Source organism: Ostrinia furnacalis, unplaced genomic scaffold (assembly GCF_004193835.3).
Source record: "Ostrinia furnacalis isolate ACB-3 unplaced genomic scaffold, ASM419383v2 OfSCF7613, whole genome shotgun sequence".
NCBI classification, from domain to species: domain Eukaryota; kingdom Metazoa; phylum Arthropoda; class Insecta; order Lepidoptera; family Crambidae; genus Ostrinia; species Ostrinia furnacalis.
The window spans coordinates 629,855-648,774 of record NW_021137852.1 but is presented as its reverse complement, the minus strand read 5'-3'; the positions used below and the strand labels follow the sequence as shown (position 1 = coordinate 648,774).

General features: G+C 34.7%; 1 protein-coding gene and 1 non-coding gene across 2 annotated transcripts in view; both read left to right on the top strand.

The window, feature by feature from the left end:
• The first annotated feature begins 2,021 nt into the window (after window positions 1-2,021).
• LOC114365682 (uncharacterized) overlaps window positions 2,022-18,920 on the top strand; it is a 64,869-nt gene continuing 47,970 nt past the window's right edge. Inside the window, exon 1 of the mRNA XM_028322305.1 lies at window positions 2,022-2,459. Coding sequence (XP_028178106.1) covers window positions 2,331-2,459 — 129 coding nt within the window. The 5' untranslated portion in view covers window positions 2,022-2,330. The remainder of the gene's footprint in view (window positions 2,460-18,920) is intronic.
• Window positions 17,556-17,627, top strand: TRNAL-CAG (transfer RNA leucine (anticodon CAG)). The gene has a single exon. It is a non-coding gene; the product is annotated as a tRNA-Leu (tRNA).

The window sequence follows — 18,920 nt, the reverse complement described above, 5'->3', positions numbered from 1 at the left end:
AATCTGTAAATGTCAAGAATTTACCCGTTACCACTGTGTGCAATACAGGTTGAAACTTATCTTAATTAAAATCTTATTTCCACTATATCAGTAAGGTTGCTATTAATTGAAGGTAACACGTAGGCAGTCTAGTGGTGTCTGGTTGTCTCTTCGACCCGACAGTCCTGGGTTCGAGTCTAAAGTAAAACAAATAAATTCCAGACAAACTATTTGTGTGTTATAAATTTCTTGATGTTGGAGCCTTGATATCAATCTCATTATCATGTTACTTTAAGTCCAAAATAAATGCTGGATTCAAAAATTAGACAAATGTATGGATTCACACTACACACTACCGCGTCTCATTTACCAAAAGAAGAAGAGTGTAATTAAAAACCAGCTACTAAATTACCCAAGTGTTCAAAAGATCAAGCATTGTAACTTTTCATTCCCATCCAAAGGGCACCAAGTTTGCCGAAAACAAATCACAGAAATCAAACAAAGAAGAAGGGCATGGCTTGATAATCCTGACCTTTCCAGGCTTGTCTTGTTTTACGAGCCGCCGTCAGCCTTCATAAACCGGCGGGATGTATCTGTCAACAATACACGCTAATAACTTCAGGGATTGACTAGCCGAGGCCTGGGATGGGGGAAATTATTGGGACGGATTTGCTGAAAATTTTAATTTTGGAAATTCTGATCAACTTAAGCTACGTACGACACAAAATAAAATAATACATAGTTTGTGGACAAGGTGTGAACGATACTATCAAGAAAAAAATAACGATATTATAAGACATTATGTACATAATAAATTATAATTCTGCCTAAGACAAAAAGCATTTAAGAAGAGATCCTTTACTCTACTTTTATTTTGCAGATGTGATTCCATGGTTAATTGACAATAGCAGTAGTAGTTTTAAAGATAAACATTGTTCACACTCTACATCTTTCCAATTGCTAAGTAATTGTCTCTGTTCTCCGCATTAGATAAGGTTTTTTAAAGATATAAATAGAAGCGCATAACAATTTTAATATTCTCAAGTAAATAATATCAAAGTCCCGCAATATAATACTCGAGGCTAGATATTAGCTTAGCAAGATCACACACAAGTTGTGAAGGTATATAACAACTAAAGTACAATACTGTTGCCACACAAAAGCCCGCCTCATTGAAATTACGTAGACTTGCATAGACAAAGTCTGGCTGCAAGATTAAAGGATCCGGAGAAAACGAAAAACTCCTCGGAAAGGCCCGGCTCTGTCACGTACACTACATTTTTATTTAATCTTTTTGCGGAGGTTTTGTGAGCCGCTGTACAGTAAGAAATATGCGGGAGTGAAATTACTTGGACGGGAATTCTGAGCAATGTTTCTGGAACATCAGACCCTATTGTGAAACATTGGTTATGGTAATCAGTTCTTGGAACAGCCACGCAAATAATACAATACTTACGCACGTGTCGCATAATCAAAACCCACAACAAAACAAGTTGCTTTTAAAAACAGATAAAAATACTCATCAACTACTTGTTGACCCCAAAATAACTAAATCTGTAATCCAAAAAGTAACAAAATGAGCGTTTTATTATTCATAAACCTTGTGTAGTTGAAGCATGCATCCCCATTAATATTATTAATACTGCACGACGAAAGAACCATAAAGTTCCACAAACGAGAGAGGCGGGATACTTTTTACCACCCGAACTCCCATAAAAACAAGGCCCTGAATTAGCACGATTCTTTGTCACCCCTTTCTGAACAACCCTAAAATTTCTACCACCATCTTTGTCTAACAATAACCACTACATTCCCATCCGTTAAACTGCATCAAGGAAAAACAACGTAAAACCGCCTGAGATGAAACGAGATAGAACAATGTATATGCACTAGTAGATATGACAGAGATCGACATACGCAGTAGTAGCCACGAGCGTGCTGTGTGGAGAGGGAAAGGGACGAGCGAGAACCCTTGTGCGGGAGCGAGAGAGCGACAAAAATTAACCGAACGGAGGGGAGTGGAGTCGAGCTTCTTCAAGCGGGGTGGTTAGTCTGCTTTCGGCCGCGGTAGCGGGAGCGTCGGCTTCTGGAAACCGTTCTCCGAGAACGAATCGAGTTGTGATTTTTTATCTTGTGCTTTAGTTCGATTTGTGTTGACTGATTTTCGTACGCCGCACGCTCGGATTGCCTCCCAAGGATTGACGAGGGAACTGTATTTTTTTTTTTTTGTAAATGTGACGAAAATTTGGACGATTTCGCGAAGTTAACATGACCGTTACAGTTGGATTGTGTTTATGATAAGCGGAAAGCTCCGCCTGAAACTTGAAATCTAAAGAGGAATACCAAAGAAGATGTGTGCCAAAATGTTGTTTAGTTTTTCCATGTTTTCTGTAATACTGTCATGGATTGGAGTTTTGGCTGAAGTGGAGGTGTCCTCGCCGCTGCGAGTAGCGCAATGTAGAGCTACGTGTTTACAAAAGGTAAGGTTTCTCCAAATCTTAGATTATATTTGCTCATCTGTAGACATTGGCTTCGTAGCATTAGTTGATCCTATTGAGTTTTCAACCTTTTTAATTATTCTTTGAAAGGGCTAGTTTTTTATCAACCCAAATATTAGTCAACTAGGCTATTCTACGCAAACATTTTTCCGCTTACTTTGTGTTATTAGTTTTTAGCTCAAAACTCATTCTCATAACAAACATAATATTTGGTGTAGTTTACAAGATATTCCACACATAGAAAAAGGTGCAAAATTTTGAAAAAAAGGCAAGCAGTATTTCGGTAAAGCTGACCCTTAAGATATTATTAAATTCATGCTTGAAACCAATGCAATTCAAGTTGGGAAATAGACCTCTATTAACTAAATGAAAATTAAGAATGAGAACTTCACTCGAACTAGACTGAGAAAATACAAGCGCTCTTTGATTTGAAATAAATAAACGTCAACTGCATCTACCAACGTACCTGAATTTACTATAAGAAAATAATATTACATGCTTAATGTTTGACAACCATGTTTTTACTTTTGTAAACCCATCCATACCTATGCATTAATCCTTGCAAACATGCTTTACCTGCATTGTATTATCCGCTTATTGAAATGGTGTATTCTTACCTACAGTGATAATTAATTTTGATATTACTGCGCCTTCGTCAAAATAAAAACTCAACAATAAAACGTCATTTACTGCTAAGCAATTAATAAATCTTTGAGAGAATGAATAATCTATGCCGAATGTAGCCAACAGTAACTAAATTTTGTATGTAATTAATGTACAACAGCATAATAAATTAGAATAACCACATAACCTAAAACACGTCATTTCAACCTGTCCCTTTGTACGATGTAATTATGGGTGAATTCGTAAACAGACAGACCTAATAGATGATATATAGTCATTTGGAGCCTACTCCATCAATGTGGTTTCATTGACATGGACGTTTATTGAACACTTAGATATTTACTTTTCTGATATCGGATTGATTAGGTATGTTTATTCAGAACTGATAGTTGAAAGTTTGATAACACTTAATGTAGTGGCAATATTATAGACATTACAATGATTAAGAATGAAATATTGGTATAGGAATTATGTTTGTATTCATCTCCGAGGAGCGTAGGCCAAAATTGTCCTTTTACGTCTGATATAGATAGGTTGTGCTCTAACAGAAGAGACCAAAAATGTATGACCTAATGATGATGATTGGTATACATTAAGGTATGATTATAAAAATATTTGAAAACTTTTAAGGGAAAAAGAAAAGCTTCAATTGAAGGGATAGTACACGGTGAAAATATGCGAATAGGTAGAGATGTAGAAAAGCTACAATGATTTTTTGATTTCGAGGTATACGACTAACAAACGATTAAAAGTTAGTGAATATTTCACCGGTTTCTCAACTTTATGGGTTAAATTGAGAAGTCCATAATATAGGGTTAATATGAGGTATAATTACAGCTTTTCATTGGATTGCGAAGTTGTTGTTTCTGCTCTACCAAACTGGTATGAACAAAACGGGTATTGTTAAATTTTCTTTCAAAACATTTAAATATAATTATGGTTATAACGGATAATTTCCTTCAGCTTTATTTGTTTTTACGGAGCATAATTATTTGAAATTGCATCGTGTATATTACTGGATGAAGTTATGATATTTATGTATGGAATATTTGCCGTAACAGTATCAGCAGGAATTTCATTATAGAAATGAATAGCATTTCTAACAAGTTTTCCTGGATAATAATAGGAGTAAGCAAAAAGATACCGTGGATAAATTTGGGCAAATGAACGCTTATCACGGCATACTACAATGCTATACATATTATGTGAAAGCCTTGGGAATGCCACGCGAAGAAATAATAATTCATTAGATGTCAAGGAAGAAATTTCTGTTTCAGCTCATTCTTAGAATTGAATACACCGAGCTCTCTTAATTAGACGTATACCCGATAAAATTGAGGAAGAATGGATACCGAATCCACGTTTAATTACTTTTGATTGATGAGGATGTTAATTTTGGAGGTTATTAAAATAATTCAATAGAAGCATAATTGAAGAGAAAATCTGTGCCTTTTATAGACGATACTAAAAATACAATAAAAACCCTAGAAAGAAAAATTTTAAGTCAAATATTGCTACAAAAATGTTAATTTAGATATTTCTGCAACTGTACTATTCTAAACGTGTGCAGTTTGTGCGTCTTCATAAATAAATCAAGGAATCGGAAATGATAAGAAACAGACAATTGTAATCAGGGTGGGCAATATATCAGATATCGCTATCACAGTTTGTCTGAAATCGATAAATCAAAAAGGCAGCTTATAATTCCTATTTAAACCGAGAACAAACCGGAATCGCATATGCTTTATCTGCACTCGAAGCATTAATCGTTTATCAATCGATCAGGCCTGAAACGCAATTGTGTGATTTAGAAATACTTATCTCAACTCAAACACGATAAGCACAATTTATACCATCCAATATTTACAGATGAAATTTATCTAAACTGGTTCTGTTATTTATTTGAACCATTTCAAACAGGTTGCCTGCTGGTTATCTGAGGGATACTACCATAAATGTAATTTGTATCGGCTATCCTCTCAAATTGGTATAAAGTTATTTGTTTCAGCTCACGGCTAGAAATAGACAATAAATTATATTGTTTGTTAATTATTTCCCTTTCGGCTTAGATTTAATTGGCTCATTAGATAGTTAATGTTTGTTTTGTTTTTTTGTAAAACTTCAAAAAGCTTGATTTGAATTACTCTTACCTGCGTCTGAAAATTTTAGGTCCCCTAAATTTGTCGATTGTTGTTTTTCCACAGCACGTGTATGCAAATTTTAGCTCAATATTTTCAAACAACACAGTATTTTAGTTTGCGGGTTCACTTCATTTTATACAAAACAATGAAACAACTTCGAAAGAATAAAGTTTTAACTTATTTAGAATAAATTAGTGCATTTTCATGTGTATCAACAACACACGTGACTAGTAAATGTTAAGCCTTTTACGATTCCAACACAGGATATTTTAGTATCGGATCATTCAATGTTACGTATTCAGCCATAAAATGATTTAGATGTGGGCTTATAAAGTCGTTTCAAAGTTATTAGTGCGCTCTAAGTTTATGCGCCACTTAAAATCCTTTGAGTCCAATTTCAATGGAATCATAAATTGGCAGTAGCTAAGGCACTGGCTTTCCTGCACTATGTGAATCAAATTACTTGAAAGTGCCCCTTAATCGAACCTTTTGTTGAAGTAAATTGATAGCATTTGTGACACAACCAAGCGTTTGTAGTGTAATGACAGGCTAGATTACGTGCGAGCACACGATTTCAATCTTTATGGTAATAGCAGTAAGACGAGCCGAGTAGGAAATGAAGCCATTGTCTGCGACAGGCTTTGATTATGTTAGCGCCTTGTGAATCAGCATGAGCAAACTCACACAAGGGTTTTGAGAAAATTTGAAGAACTTACGAGACGTTATTACCACCTTTTATAGCAATATCATTTGATAACTATTTATAATGGAATATTTTCTATTCAATGCGGGTCTATTTGTATTTCCAGGTATGAATGCAAAAAAATCACCCGTATCATGATTCGCATCCATCCAAAATCGACATGTGTTTGATAATCCTAGAGCATTTGGTGTGATCACGCATACACTTTTTGCATGGGCAATGCTTTTAGTGGGTGTATTTTTATAACTTCTACCTGCGACAGATTAACAATGAGCCTTCGGCCTTTGGATTTTTTATTTTGTTTGTGAAGGGATGTGCGTGACGTACCGTAGGGCGGAAGGATAGGTAGTTGCCTCCGTTCCTTTGTCGAAATTAGGGTATCGTGAGGAAATGCGCAAATTACATAAATAGCCTTGATTGTGAACTTTTTTGGTGCGAAGATCAAAGTCGCATGGGGATAATTGCCGAACTTTTTTACAATTTAAGTGGTTTAGAGACCCAAAAAGATTATCGATATTTTTGATTTGGGTTAATAATATATTTTGATTCGGAGCGCATTGGGAACTGCAAATTGCTTAAAGGATAATGACATGCACTTATTGAAGTCCTTAAAAATCTGCTTTGTCGTTTCTCTGTTGTCGTATTTCTAAGAACTGTAAATTATAGCAACTATGACATGAAGTATGATCTCAGTCACTATCTGCATTTGTTCAAATAAAGAAAGCATTAATTTGCATGCTGTCATTTTATGTAATCAACGCGTATTCATAGAACTCTCAGAGCCCCGTTAGATCTGCAAAAACATTAGCTTACGGTTTCCATTTGTTTAAATTCAGACATTGTCAAAGTCTTGTCGCCAAATACAACTCCACCATTGTGTCCCATTGGAACGTGGTCCTTTTTAAATATATTGCCTCGTATTTTTTGTATCTTCTTTCACTTTTTTGTTAGTAAGCGTTTTTGTTAAGCGCGCCTCCCTCGAAGCTAAGGCAGCAGGTACACGTGATGAATTCTAAAAAGTACTTTAAGTGCCAAGATATAGATATGGTTATGACTACATTAGCTATGTAAGTTAGCTTGTCATGTAAATTTTATGTGTGTACCCTTTATACAAATTTGTTTGAGCCTTCTCCTCGGATGTTATTATTCGAGAAAATTGTTATGAGACGCGTTTTGAATTTAAATTGTTATTGTGATTTATTTTCACATGCTTATGCGTTTTAAATTCTTTAAATAGCTATTTAATATTCAATCAATGCGCTCATATTTGAGTCAAAGTTGTTAGTTGAAAACTGTAAAAACAATGTCTTTAATCATTTTTAAAACTTCACCGTGCTCATGTTTTTCGAGGCCATTAGCAGATTGTTGGCACAATTTCAGAATTTTTGGGTGAACAACTTTTATTGTTCCATTTTATGTTTTACTGCACGAACTTAAAGTTCCGACAGTCCCTATAGAAACGGCAAGAATAATACCCATTTCACCTTGAGACCTAAATTGCAAAAAGTAAAGCAAAAAGATTGGGTCGGCCGATGAAATAAAATCTCGATTAGAAATTTAGGCGCGTTCTGCCTTCGACTTACGGTTCTATTTGGAGGTACCTGTCCGGATCTGAGCATTATTATTTTATCGCTGTTCAGTCAAGCACGAGAGGTAAAAATTGTGTTCGTTTAAAAACCGAAGAAAAAACACCTCAAGGTTTCGGATGCACGTCCTCGGGCCACGTAACTTAGAAAAAATAAACTAAAAAGTCCACGTTGAAATGACCCGAGTTTTTGTTCATTTGTTTTCGTTTTTGTGACGTTTGAGTTCATTTGGAAGTAGCCATGTCTGCTGCTTACTGAATTAACTTAAATTGCCTTGGCTTTTTGTGTTTAAGAAGATTGCTTTGCGTTGCGTTTCGTTTCGTGCTCGTATAATTTTTGAGTCGGTCGTTATAATTGAAAATATGGTTTAATTTTGTTCTTTGGAACTTTGTAATTTTTGGCACTGATTTGTACAGGTTTTAAAGACCTTGTATGAAGATATTAAGTAACATAATTTGCCACATCCTGACATTACTTTTTTGTTCCTTAAATTACATGTATTCAAGGTATAATTATGTTACATTTGAACGAATATACTAGTTTAGGTTTACAATTTACATTCACATTATGGACTAAGTAAATTATTCCACGAGTAAGTTTATTTTTGTACGCAGAATCATCGGTTCTTAACAAATTAAGAACAAAACATTTTATTAGATGCTGTTTTCACACTCTTCGTCATTACTGCCACACATTGATAATGATGCAGTACAAAAAGGCCAGTATTGCGAACGACTGCGAGCCTCACCTCCGAGGGTGGCTTATCCAAGGCATTCGTAATAGAGTCGTATACGAGAGTAGACGATTAATGATTCATGACCCCTCGCAGCGCAGTGTCATCAATATTATTCTGTTTGTATCCTGGGCCACCCTCGCCCCTACATACATAAATAAGTACGACACGTCGTCTTCTCTGATTACATCTCTCGATGTAGTGAGAAATAGTGTAGATGCTGCGCCTTTGTTCAACGTATAAGCCCAAGAGACGCCGAGTGAATAGTTAACTCGCACGTTCACGGTTTCGGGTTTCTTGAAGATTTCAGATAAGCGGAGAGTTATACGTTTGGTGGCATTAAGATGATGTTACAATCAGCTTTGGTGTGAAGTTATAGGTTTTGTGTAACAAGTTGACCGTATCAACGACATTATTCAACGGAACGACCCAACGTTTAATGTTCCCGTGCCTTTTTATTACGGAAAGGCATTTGAGACTCTCTTTAATTTTGTTTTTAATATTTATGACAATCAATTTGACAGTTAATTGGGAATGCAAATTGCGGTGTATTATTTTTAATTTTTGTCCGGTAAACAAAATCGTCGGGAATTTCGCTTCGAACTTGAAGGCCTTGAAGGGTATCATTTACGTTAGCGTCATCAATATCATCATCGTCTCCACTTTACTTGTCATCACTGGTATTGAATCGTTTATGGACAAATCCTTTATTGGATGTAGCCGTCCTTTTACGGAATCGTTTTGATTCCGACGATCAATCAACTCTTGAGAAAGGATCATGACATCGTTTGTCTTTCCGACTGGTATAATTGTTGGAGCCTTATTTTTTGTGGTGTAAATACATTGTTTCCAATAAACAAGTTTCTATATTATTGGTTGCAGAATGAAGTTTTCTTGGTGATAAATTAAAACTTAATGAAGTCATTGAGGCAGTTCGTTGGCTACACATAAATAATTTAATAATTTGGTGCTATGTGACAATGAAAGAAACACGTCGTTACTAGAAATTACATGACGTGCCGTTTGTTCTGAGCTTGATATAAGAACGCCAGTCACGCGATCGCTCGATAAAGCACGCTCGGAGGATTGTGGATATTGACTTGAATCCAAATTAAGCTTCGATGTTAAAACTACTATAAACTTTATTTAATTTACATCATAAATTGATTGGAAAAACCTATTCTGATGATTGTAAATTAATTACTTACTTCTACAATAAATCTTTTACAACTCATCGTTGATATTAAAGTTGTTTTTTTAACTCCGCTCATAATATCATAAATCAGAATAATCTAGATTGCAAAATGTTAACAAGGATTAAAATTTCAACAACTAACTAATAAATAACTCGCTTCACGGGGATTACCATTAATTCTTTAATTTATCGATCGTTTACAATCGTAATAAATGTTGAATTTTGAAATTTTACACAAATGTCGCGCCAAGATAATCTGGATGGTATCAACGGTATCTAAGAATGATATTAGCAAAATTGTATATTTAATAAAATAAACACCCAGTGTAGATTCAATGATAGCTAAACATTAAATAACTTTTATTAAGTATTTGGATGAAGCTTGTTTTTTAATGTCACAGTTACTTTTGTAATTTTGTGTCGCCGTCGAGTATCTTTAAAATAAATCATAACCATAATATTTTATCTTGAATCTTCACCGATTATTCGCATTCCCGTTTTATAAACTTTAAAGTGAAATATTTGATCAACAACTAAAAGCGATAAATTAATCCCAGCTTTTTTCATTCACTTGAAAAGGCAAATAAATGATTCGAGCCATCAAACTGATACAGATCTAAAAATAATCACCTTGGTCGACCAGCGTTGGTTTGTCCTGATAAATGGTCGTAAGCTACCGCTACATCTCTTTGCTCTTAGTCCTGCCTTCCTATTGTGTTGACGTCGTGGGTCTTACCACTAATATCTTTCATTTTTAGATGGCTTTCTGGCCTGTTGGTTTCTTTACAAATATCTACATCTACAGAAGCAGGTTCAAATCCCGCTAGTGCTAAAATACGACAGACATTTAATTACTTGGATTTTTAGTACAACCTCTGATGTTTAGTGTTTGTGAAATAGCTGGAATTGGCTTTTTGTCATAGGTTTTAACATGCATATTTTAACACTTTATGACTTCTACAAGAATTTGATAGCCATAGTCCAAGTTTCAAACTAAATAATATTCTGAATGTTCTACGTATCTTGACATTTGTCAATCAACATTTAATGGGGTGCTTTATCTTTATTATTTGGAACAAAGGACAAAATGTCAACGGTTTGAGATAACGCGTTGGTCCCTTAAAAGTAAACGAGCTTTTAGATTAACTCCATTGTTTTTTGTTAAACACGACAAACTTCGAGATTGCCTTGAGGTTCTTTTATTTTTGAGAGATGAAGATAAAAATTTATTAAAGCGTCATCAGATTTTCGGATAAAAATGGCACTTATTTTTAAACATGCTTCGAAAACAGATGAAGTTAATAGCTACAACACTCTAATTCTATTAAATATTGCTACTATAAGACACAAGATTAAACATTTTTAATAGCCGTGACAAATGATTAACGGAGTTGATAAATTATGGTGTTAGAATAGCAAAAGATTTTAACGTGTTGCAAAAAAAATGTCACAAATAACAGCTACGCACGAATATCTAGAAGTTTTGCCTAATGTCTTGTGAGCACAGTAAATACTGATTTATTAGTGAACGTTTAATTTTGTGGTATTTTAAATTTGTTAGGTAGAAAGGTCAATGTAAAATGTATTCAAGCTTTAATTATGTCCTTTTGAGAGTTTTAATACACTTTACCACATAGTTCAATCGTATAAATAATTGCATTTAAATTAACTTCAACTTTAGTTGATTTTAGGTATACACTTTTGATTACTTTTTCTGTCGTTAAAATTTCTAATTTATTCTTAAAGCAGGTTCTGCTTTAATGAGTCAAAATTGTAACAATGTCGTAAATAAAACCTAAAAATAGTCGGAAAGTTATAAACATTAGAAATTATGAAACAATATCTCAAGTTTAATAGTTGTAGGAGCGTTGTCGGCAGTCGACTCCGCGTTTAATGTTACAGTAAAACCATTTTACATCGTCCCGAAGTTGATTGGGATTCGATTAGAAGCAGCTGCCTCTAGCGCACAGCCAAAGGAGAATAGCCAGATAATATTCCAGGAAGTATTTGTCATGTCACGCTCAGATACGGTGGCTTTATATATTTCCCTTAATATTTTTCTGCCAGCTTGCTATTACAAGTTTCCTTCGCCCTCCGAAACAGTTCCTTTATCATTGTCAGCGTATTAAAAGTTGATTCAACAGAACTCATTTATAACTAAAATTTCATGTTGACTTTTAATAATATTTGCAATAATTCTCTGGATTATTTAAGACTGCAGTGTCGTATCTTGATCTTTTATGATGTTGCTGTCAAAAAATTATTGCTTGTCAATTTTTATTTTGAGGTTTTCGCTCACGTCCCCTTAGATTCTTGTGACATCGCAAGCTTGTGGTTGTTTTTATGGCTTGGCTGTTCTCTTCAGCTTGTGCTCTAAGGCTCCGTGCGATAAAATAGAGATAGTTTTAATGCTCGTAAATTTCATTTCGAGACTCCGCCCGAGCAGTCCGCTGAAACGCTCCGGACAAACAAATAATGAGTTCGACTCGTCTTTTTTATGCAAATAGAGGATTGTTAACGATGACAGATGTTTTGTGGGAAGGCTTAGCTTTTTGTTTTGGTTTTGGTGCTTTTAATTGATTTGCAGGTACCTACTATTGCTTAGTAATTGTGTAGGTATGATGACGAAGAAGTCTCATTAACTCGGGTATAATTTATATTATTTAAATTCTTAGTAGCAGGATGAGTATGTAAGTATGTTTCGTATCTTTAGCAACTGTCTGGTAAAAAGTTTAATAATCTTGAAGAGTGATTAACATTGTTCGCTCACTCATTTACAAAATCCCTATAGTAAATTCAAGTAATAGTAGAAGATATTATTTACTTAAGTATTCATTCTATAGACATACCAGAGATATACTATCTGCTATAGAAACTTGAGTTTCCCAAGTAGCCGAACACAAAATGAACAGCAAACCAAAATCACGCACCATCCCATACAATGCAACCGTATCGATCAATCAAATATTTCGATTCCCCTAACAGTACAATCGATACAATCTGACGTCTATTAATTAGGACATCTTTACATCAATCTCGATCGATGACCGTCGCCGGTCGCTCGATAAATCAGATAACTGGAGGTTCTAAATGTTTCCACTTTACTAATTGATAAAAAATCATTTGGAACATTCAACGCAGTAGATAAAGCATTTTAAACGAGACTTTCGTTTTAAACTTACAAGGTATGAATCTGCTAGAGTATATTTTTAAAATGTTTTTTACAAGCTTTTTATTACTTTCACATGTCTGGTGTCTGTCGTCAAATCTTGCAACTTAAAATTGACCCACTTCCCGGTTTCCTATTGAGCTGAAATTTTGCATACATGTGTAAGTCCGATGACAATGCAATATTATGGTACCATTGAGCTGGTCTGATGATGGAGTCGGGAGGTGGCCATAGGAACTCCTAAACAAAACGGCGGAAACTCATCGAGTTTGGGTTTGTTGGATTTGTCTTTTCGAGCACTTTAGTGTTAGATAACGTCCAGGGTCCTGAGATTAAGATATAACTAAAAAGTGTAAAATAAAATTATAATAAAAATAAACTTTTTTAAAAACAAGCTTTTATTCTGAATTTCGAAAGCTTGTAGCGCAAACAGAGAAAAAGAGGAATAAATTCCATGCGCGATACAAACTTTCGAAATTCAGAATAAAAGCTTGTTTTTAAAAAAGTTTATTTTTATTATTAATCACTATGAATTAATTTAATAGGTATGGTAGATTGTTATTAAATTGGGCTTATTTTAAATATTAAATACTTTGTGTTTCATTCGCAAAAAATAGTATACCTACTGGTATGAAATTTTTAGTTTGGCGCTATCATGGGTAATGCATTTCAATTTCTAACCAAGGGTAATAAAAATTTGTTTATTAGCCGTCTTAAAATTTCATTCTTAGCTACTATAAAAACAAAGTAGGTAGTTCACGCATCGGCAGTTTTAAAACTGGAGGATGCGCGGTGGGCGGGGCCTGCGTAGGCGCATGGTGGGGGGAACAAAAAGAGCCTCATTATAACTGCCCACTCCAATCATTCCATGAAACTCAACACTTCTGGGAAATTATTAGAAATGTTGTGGTTGCATTGAGAATCCATCAATGTATTGTTAAACGGCTTTAAAATCATTTTAAGGGAGATTCATACTCGAAGAAGTATTTCTTTGAACCTTGTACTACGTTTAATTAAAATTCACATTAAACTCTAAGTTCAAAAACAAGAAACAAATTATGTCGTCCTTAACCAACAAAAACAAAAACCCACGACAAACGATTGCGAACGATAAATTCAACAAATAAAAACAAAAAGCTTGCCCTTTTGTAATTCACGTGCGCCCTTTTGCATACATCGAAAGCCTTTGATACTAAAAATACAAATACACACAAATCATTCGTTCCTTTTTGTTCAGTCCAAAAAACAAAGGTGTCAAAATTTATCGTGTCCCCAAACACCATCGGATGAGTCGACCCAAATCTCTCTATCAGGGAATTAATCTCCAGAAACCATAAAATGAATCTACTAAAATATTTTGTACCAAATTGATGGTCCTCGTATACGGTCCTATTCCATATCTGCACCTAAATCTACGGCGATCAAAATTCCTTGAGGTGTCGATACAACTCCAAAGTATGTCTTAAACGAATATTGTAGTTTAAAAAAAGTCCCTTTAAATAAATAGCGGGACGATACATTCCGAAAGTTTTGATTTATTAGTAAACAAACGTGTTGCAACTCAAATATGAATTTTACATGGGACCGTCGCAGCAGGATTTGACACACCATTTAAATCTTGCCACTAGATGTTGCTAGCAATGTAATTTTAATTTTGAAATGGAATTCTTATGACCATTAATTTTATTTTTTGTTTCCTTTTTTGCCAATCTTAAATGCGTATTTCAAAATGATCATAATATTTTATCTGAAGGTGAAATTATTAATGCAACAACTACTCAGTTTTTACTTCGTTAAAATTAAAGGTTCAGCCAAATCAACGCGATCAGCCGGCATGTAGCTTTGGCGATCAATGCATTTTAGTATTATTTAAAAAACATAGTAATACTACTTGTGTATTTTAATCATGTAATCAACAAAAACTACGTTCACACAATCCAGAGGATTCAAAATGTAAAACAGAACGCAAGAAAAAGATAAAGTGAACACTTATTTCAAATTCAACCGAGTCGGCATTAAGGAAATCATGGTCCCTACTGCCACTTGAGAAATCACTAACAGAGTAATCATTGTTACTTCAGATCAAAGCGCACGTTATCTAACAAAAAGTTGTAGTAACCAATAGCTCCATGGAAGCCAAAAATAGTACGGTTCAAGAATATTATTCACTACTGTCTCGAAATGTCTGTAAATGCTGGATTTTGAACCTTAACACAATTCAGTTAAGACGAATGTATCTTTGTTTCAGTCTGTTACTGTACTAGCACTTTGAGCATAAAGGAAATAGATGAAGCATAATCTTTTGATGAATCTGAGGAAGTGAAAAAAGTATCATTTTCGATGGATAATCTAGATGTAAAATATTTTACTGAGTAATCTGATGTTAATCAGGATAGCATCCATTAATTGATGTGATAATAGAGAAAAAATTACACAAAATAGAGATCTTGAACCTACTCATAAAGAAAAACAGGTAAGAAAAAGAAAAACTGTTGTTCTTCGATATTTAAGACTATACAATTTGGCACCGATCTCCAGGTATGACAGAGGAATATAAAATATAATATGGAACCCCTCTTTTTGGCTCCTTTAAATCCTTGATATTAATGTCACTTCAAGTAGTTACGTAGGACCTTTTGAGATACGTAAACCACCTGTTTAAGTGGCCCTACTGACTTCCCTCGATTTGAACTTTAAGTGTGAACCAATGAATTCCTCTGACAAAAAACACGAGGCACCCCGTTGTTTTAGAGGGAAAAAATAATGAAATATGCCTTTTTATAACCTTTTTTATGTAAAATGCTCAGTTTTAAACGCTCTGCCACAAACTGCTCACGGCCTGTTTTTGAAATCCTGTTTTGTTTTGGAAGAGGTTAGAATTAGTTTAACTGTCAATGATTGCTCGTGAGGTGTTATTAAAAATTGGCTCTATTAAATTTTATTTGCTTTGAACACTGGTAACGACTTTTTTTTCATGTAGGGATAACGGAAATTTTGTGAGCTAAGAGTGCTATTGTGGGTTCAGAATGATTTTGAACATAGTTGTTCTTTAAATTGTTTGTCATTATTGTATACTTATTTGCTTGTGGCCAACTTATTGAAAATTCCTCTAACATCTAAATTATGTAGTGCTGCTAACAACAACAAATAGGTGGTCGGTTTACCTATTTTGTATTTTATAAATTTCTAATGGAAGAAGCGTTCCTGTATAACTCATTACATTTTGCCTGCAAAAGAAAAGAAGCATTTAAAATACATAAGAATAAACATACTACTGGACTTACCCAGTGCTGCACCACCAACCGCCTGGACCGACGTGTAGGTACCTGTAAGGAAAAAAAGACTGTTTAGTATACATTTTTTACACTTTCCTTTATACAATTTTTACTTATATCGTCTCATGCTATGTATTTCAATTATTCTGGACATGCTTTCAAATTCAAATTCAAAATCTTTATTGCATTTCTTTGCTGCAATAATAAATGAAACAAGTACCTATTTAGTTATTTATAACGTTATTTGTCTAACGGCACAGCATGTTGATGTTAAATGTTATACTAAGTTCTAACTATGTCCCGTTTGCCCCATTCCAAATAAATCTTCGTTGATTTTTTGTGGCCATTTCTAAATTCGTCACCATTAAATCACCCGCCTAATTTTAAAGTTTCGACTCATCTGAGTAAACATGAGCGATTGGACGACAGGACTAAGTTGTCTCAGGGTTGCCACCATAATACTAATGTTGACGAAAAGCTCACAATTCCTATTGAAAGCTACTTCAAAAAATAACTATGCGGGAACAACATAATTGCAACATATTTTTGAGTGAGATTCTTAAAAAATCGACAGGCAAATAAACTTAAATCAGACAGTGAAGGGATAAAATGGAATATCATTATTAAATTATGGCATAATAATTATTATTACTCGCGGGATTGCTACCATGTACCTTATTTTGAGTTTCCGATATTTCGGCACGGTTGCAAGCGCCATCCCATCAGTAATAATTATTATGATAGTGACCATGAAAGTTTAAAACAATATAAATTATGGCATTTATGAAAGTCAAAGAAATACATTAAAAAGGTATCTTAGGTGGCACTGTACCCATAAATTTATTTTTAATTTGGACTAAGAGCCTAAAACAAATGACTTTTCACCTGACAACCCTATAGAAGAACTCGGCAGACAAAATAAAAATACCAGTGGATATGTCGCGATAGGCCACTCGCGACACGACGCCTTGTCGCCCGATAGCGCGCGTCAATGTTGCGTGCAACTGTCGCCAGTTCTATACTCGGAGGAGACAATATTGACTTTTACAGTGCTGAGATTAATGCATTGCTGACCTTGCTTCGGGTGACTTTAATCTTTACCGTGCGTGACATAAATAAATCTTTGGATATTTGCCGATAAGATGCCGAAAAGTGCTATTTCATCAACATCGGACGAATAAATAAAAGGAAAAGCAATTTCTGAAACTAAATTAAAAATGAAAAATAAATGATGTTCAGATAATAATTATGTAAGTAACTAACAGTCACAAGGCAATGATTCTAAAATAAATATTTGTAGAAGATATGCTACAACTGTCTCCAGCTCATTCAAGGACGATAAATTGAGTTGATAAAACTAACATAATAACAATCATTCGCTGAATACACAGAGCCAAATTATAGAAACTCAACTAAATTGCTCAATTCCGAAAGCAAAACAGCGTTCAAATACGTTGTTTCCAACATCCAACAAACTAGCAGACAATTAAATCGCTGGCCCGAATCGAAAGTGCTTACTATAGGTGAATTTTCCTCGTCACTAATTCACTATCAATTTTATTCATCAAACTAATCGGCCAACTGTACGCTAAATTTCGAAACAAGATTTTTTTAAACCTCGCATCAGTACTTTTGAATATCATAAATTCACCGCCTCTGTGGTCTAGTGGTAAGACTACCTGCTTCAGACGCAGAGGTCCAGGGTTCGATTCCCAGTGGGGGCAGATTTTTCTGTTCGGTTTGGCTGGTGGTAGGGCTTGTTTTAAGTCCGCCTGGCTAGCTACCATCATCTTACCTAAGTCTGTCGCCATAACAACAATGTTAACAGCATTATTGTGTTCCGGCAGTTAGAGGTAAGATAGCCAATGCCTCTGTGGTTGAGGATTCCGGGTGAAGCTCGCTTCCACCTTCGGCCTGATCGCCACTTACCATCAGGTGAGATACAGGCCAAGAGCTTCCTCGTTGTGGATAAAAAAAAATCGACAGTAAATCTAATTAATAAGGCATACATGTTGTTCATTACGTATAATATTGTCTGAATTTATATTTGATAGCTTTAAGATCTTGCAAATGAAAATGCAATAAAACTCTCCGAACGAGGTAGCACCATCATTGGGTATATGGCCTTTTTAAGTTGTCCCATCATTACCAACTCGATTGTCCCAGACCTGAACTTAAATCTCTCGGCTAGTATCGATTACATCCTCATATTTATCGTTGTATTACTCCGCATGGACAGTTTTATTATCGACTCAAAGATATTTTAACGAAGCCAAAGTGAGTCTAAAATAAAACCGTCGTTCTTTTTTCCGTTTCGGACACACAGTTTAAGTCAGAATCGTAAATTTTATTGAAATGTCGCAACGCGATTGCCGCGAGAGATCTCCTGTCTACTGGGACGAATTTATTCATGATACGTAAACAAATTGACGGTACGACTCTTTGAGAGGTTCCGGCGTCACGATCTGAAGCTTCTTTTCGATCTTTTTAAACTCTTAAGCGTTCGCGTATGTGTTTTGTAAACGTTAATGTGCACGTTCTTGTTAATTTACTGTATGGTCGCGGCGCGTTCGAAATGTTTCCCAAACACGAATGGACTTTTAAGATTTTTCGTTGCCGTCTTTGATGTTTTGGGGGTTTTGGAAGACTTTATCGCTTAACATTTACAAGAAACAAAATGTATTTCTGAACATTCAATTTCTAAATTCGAAGAAACTTTGAATTTAGCTTTTCGACTTGTTCAGCATAAACAAAGATACCAATCGTTACAAATTTACATAAGTCCAACGTCTGCCATCCTGCACTCCTATAGATAACCTGAGTGTATTTACAACTCAAGTCAAAGGATATTTATAGAGCAAGCATTTTCCACTTTCTCACCTCATTATTTATCATCTACTTAATATGAGATTCTGAGTTAATTCTGATAAAAAATAAAAACATAAAATTGCACGTCTTCATAAAGAAATTAACGTAAACGTTACAAACAATTTGTTCGTTTGATATGTTATGAACAG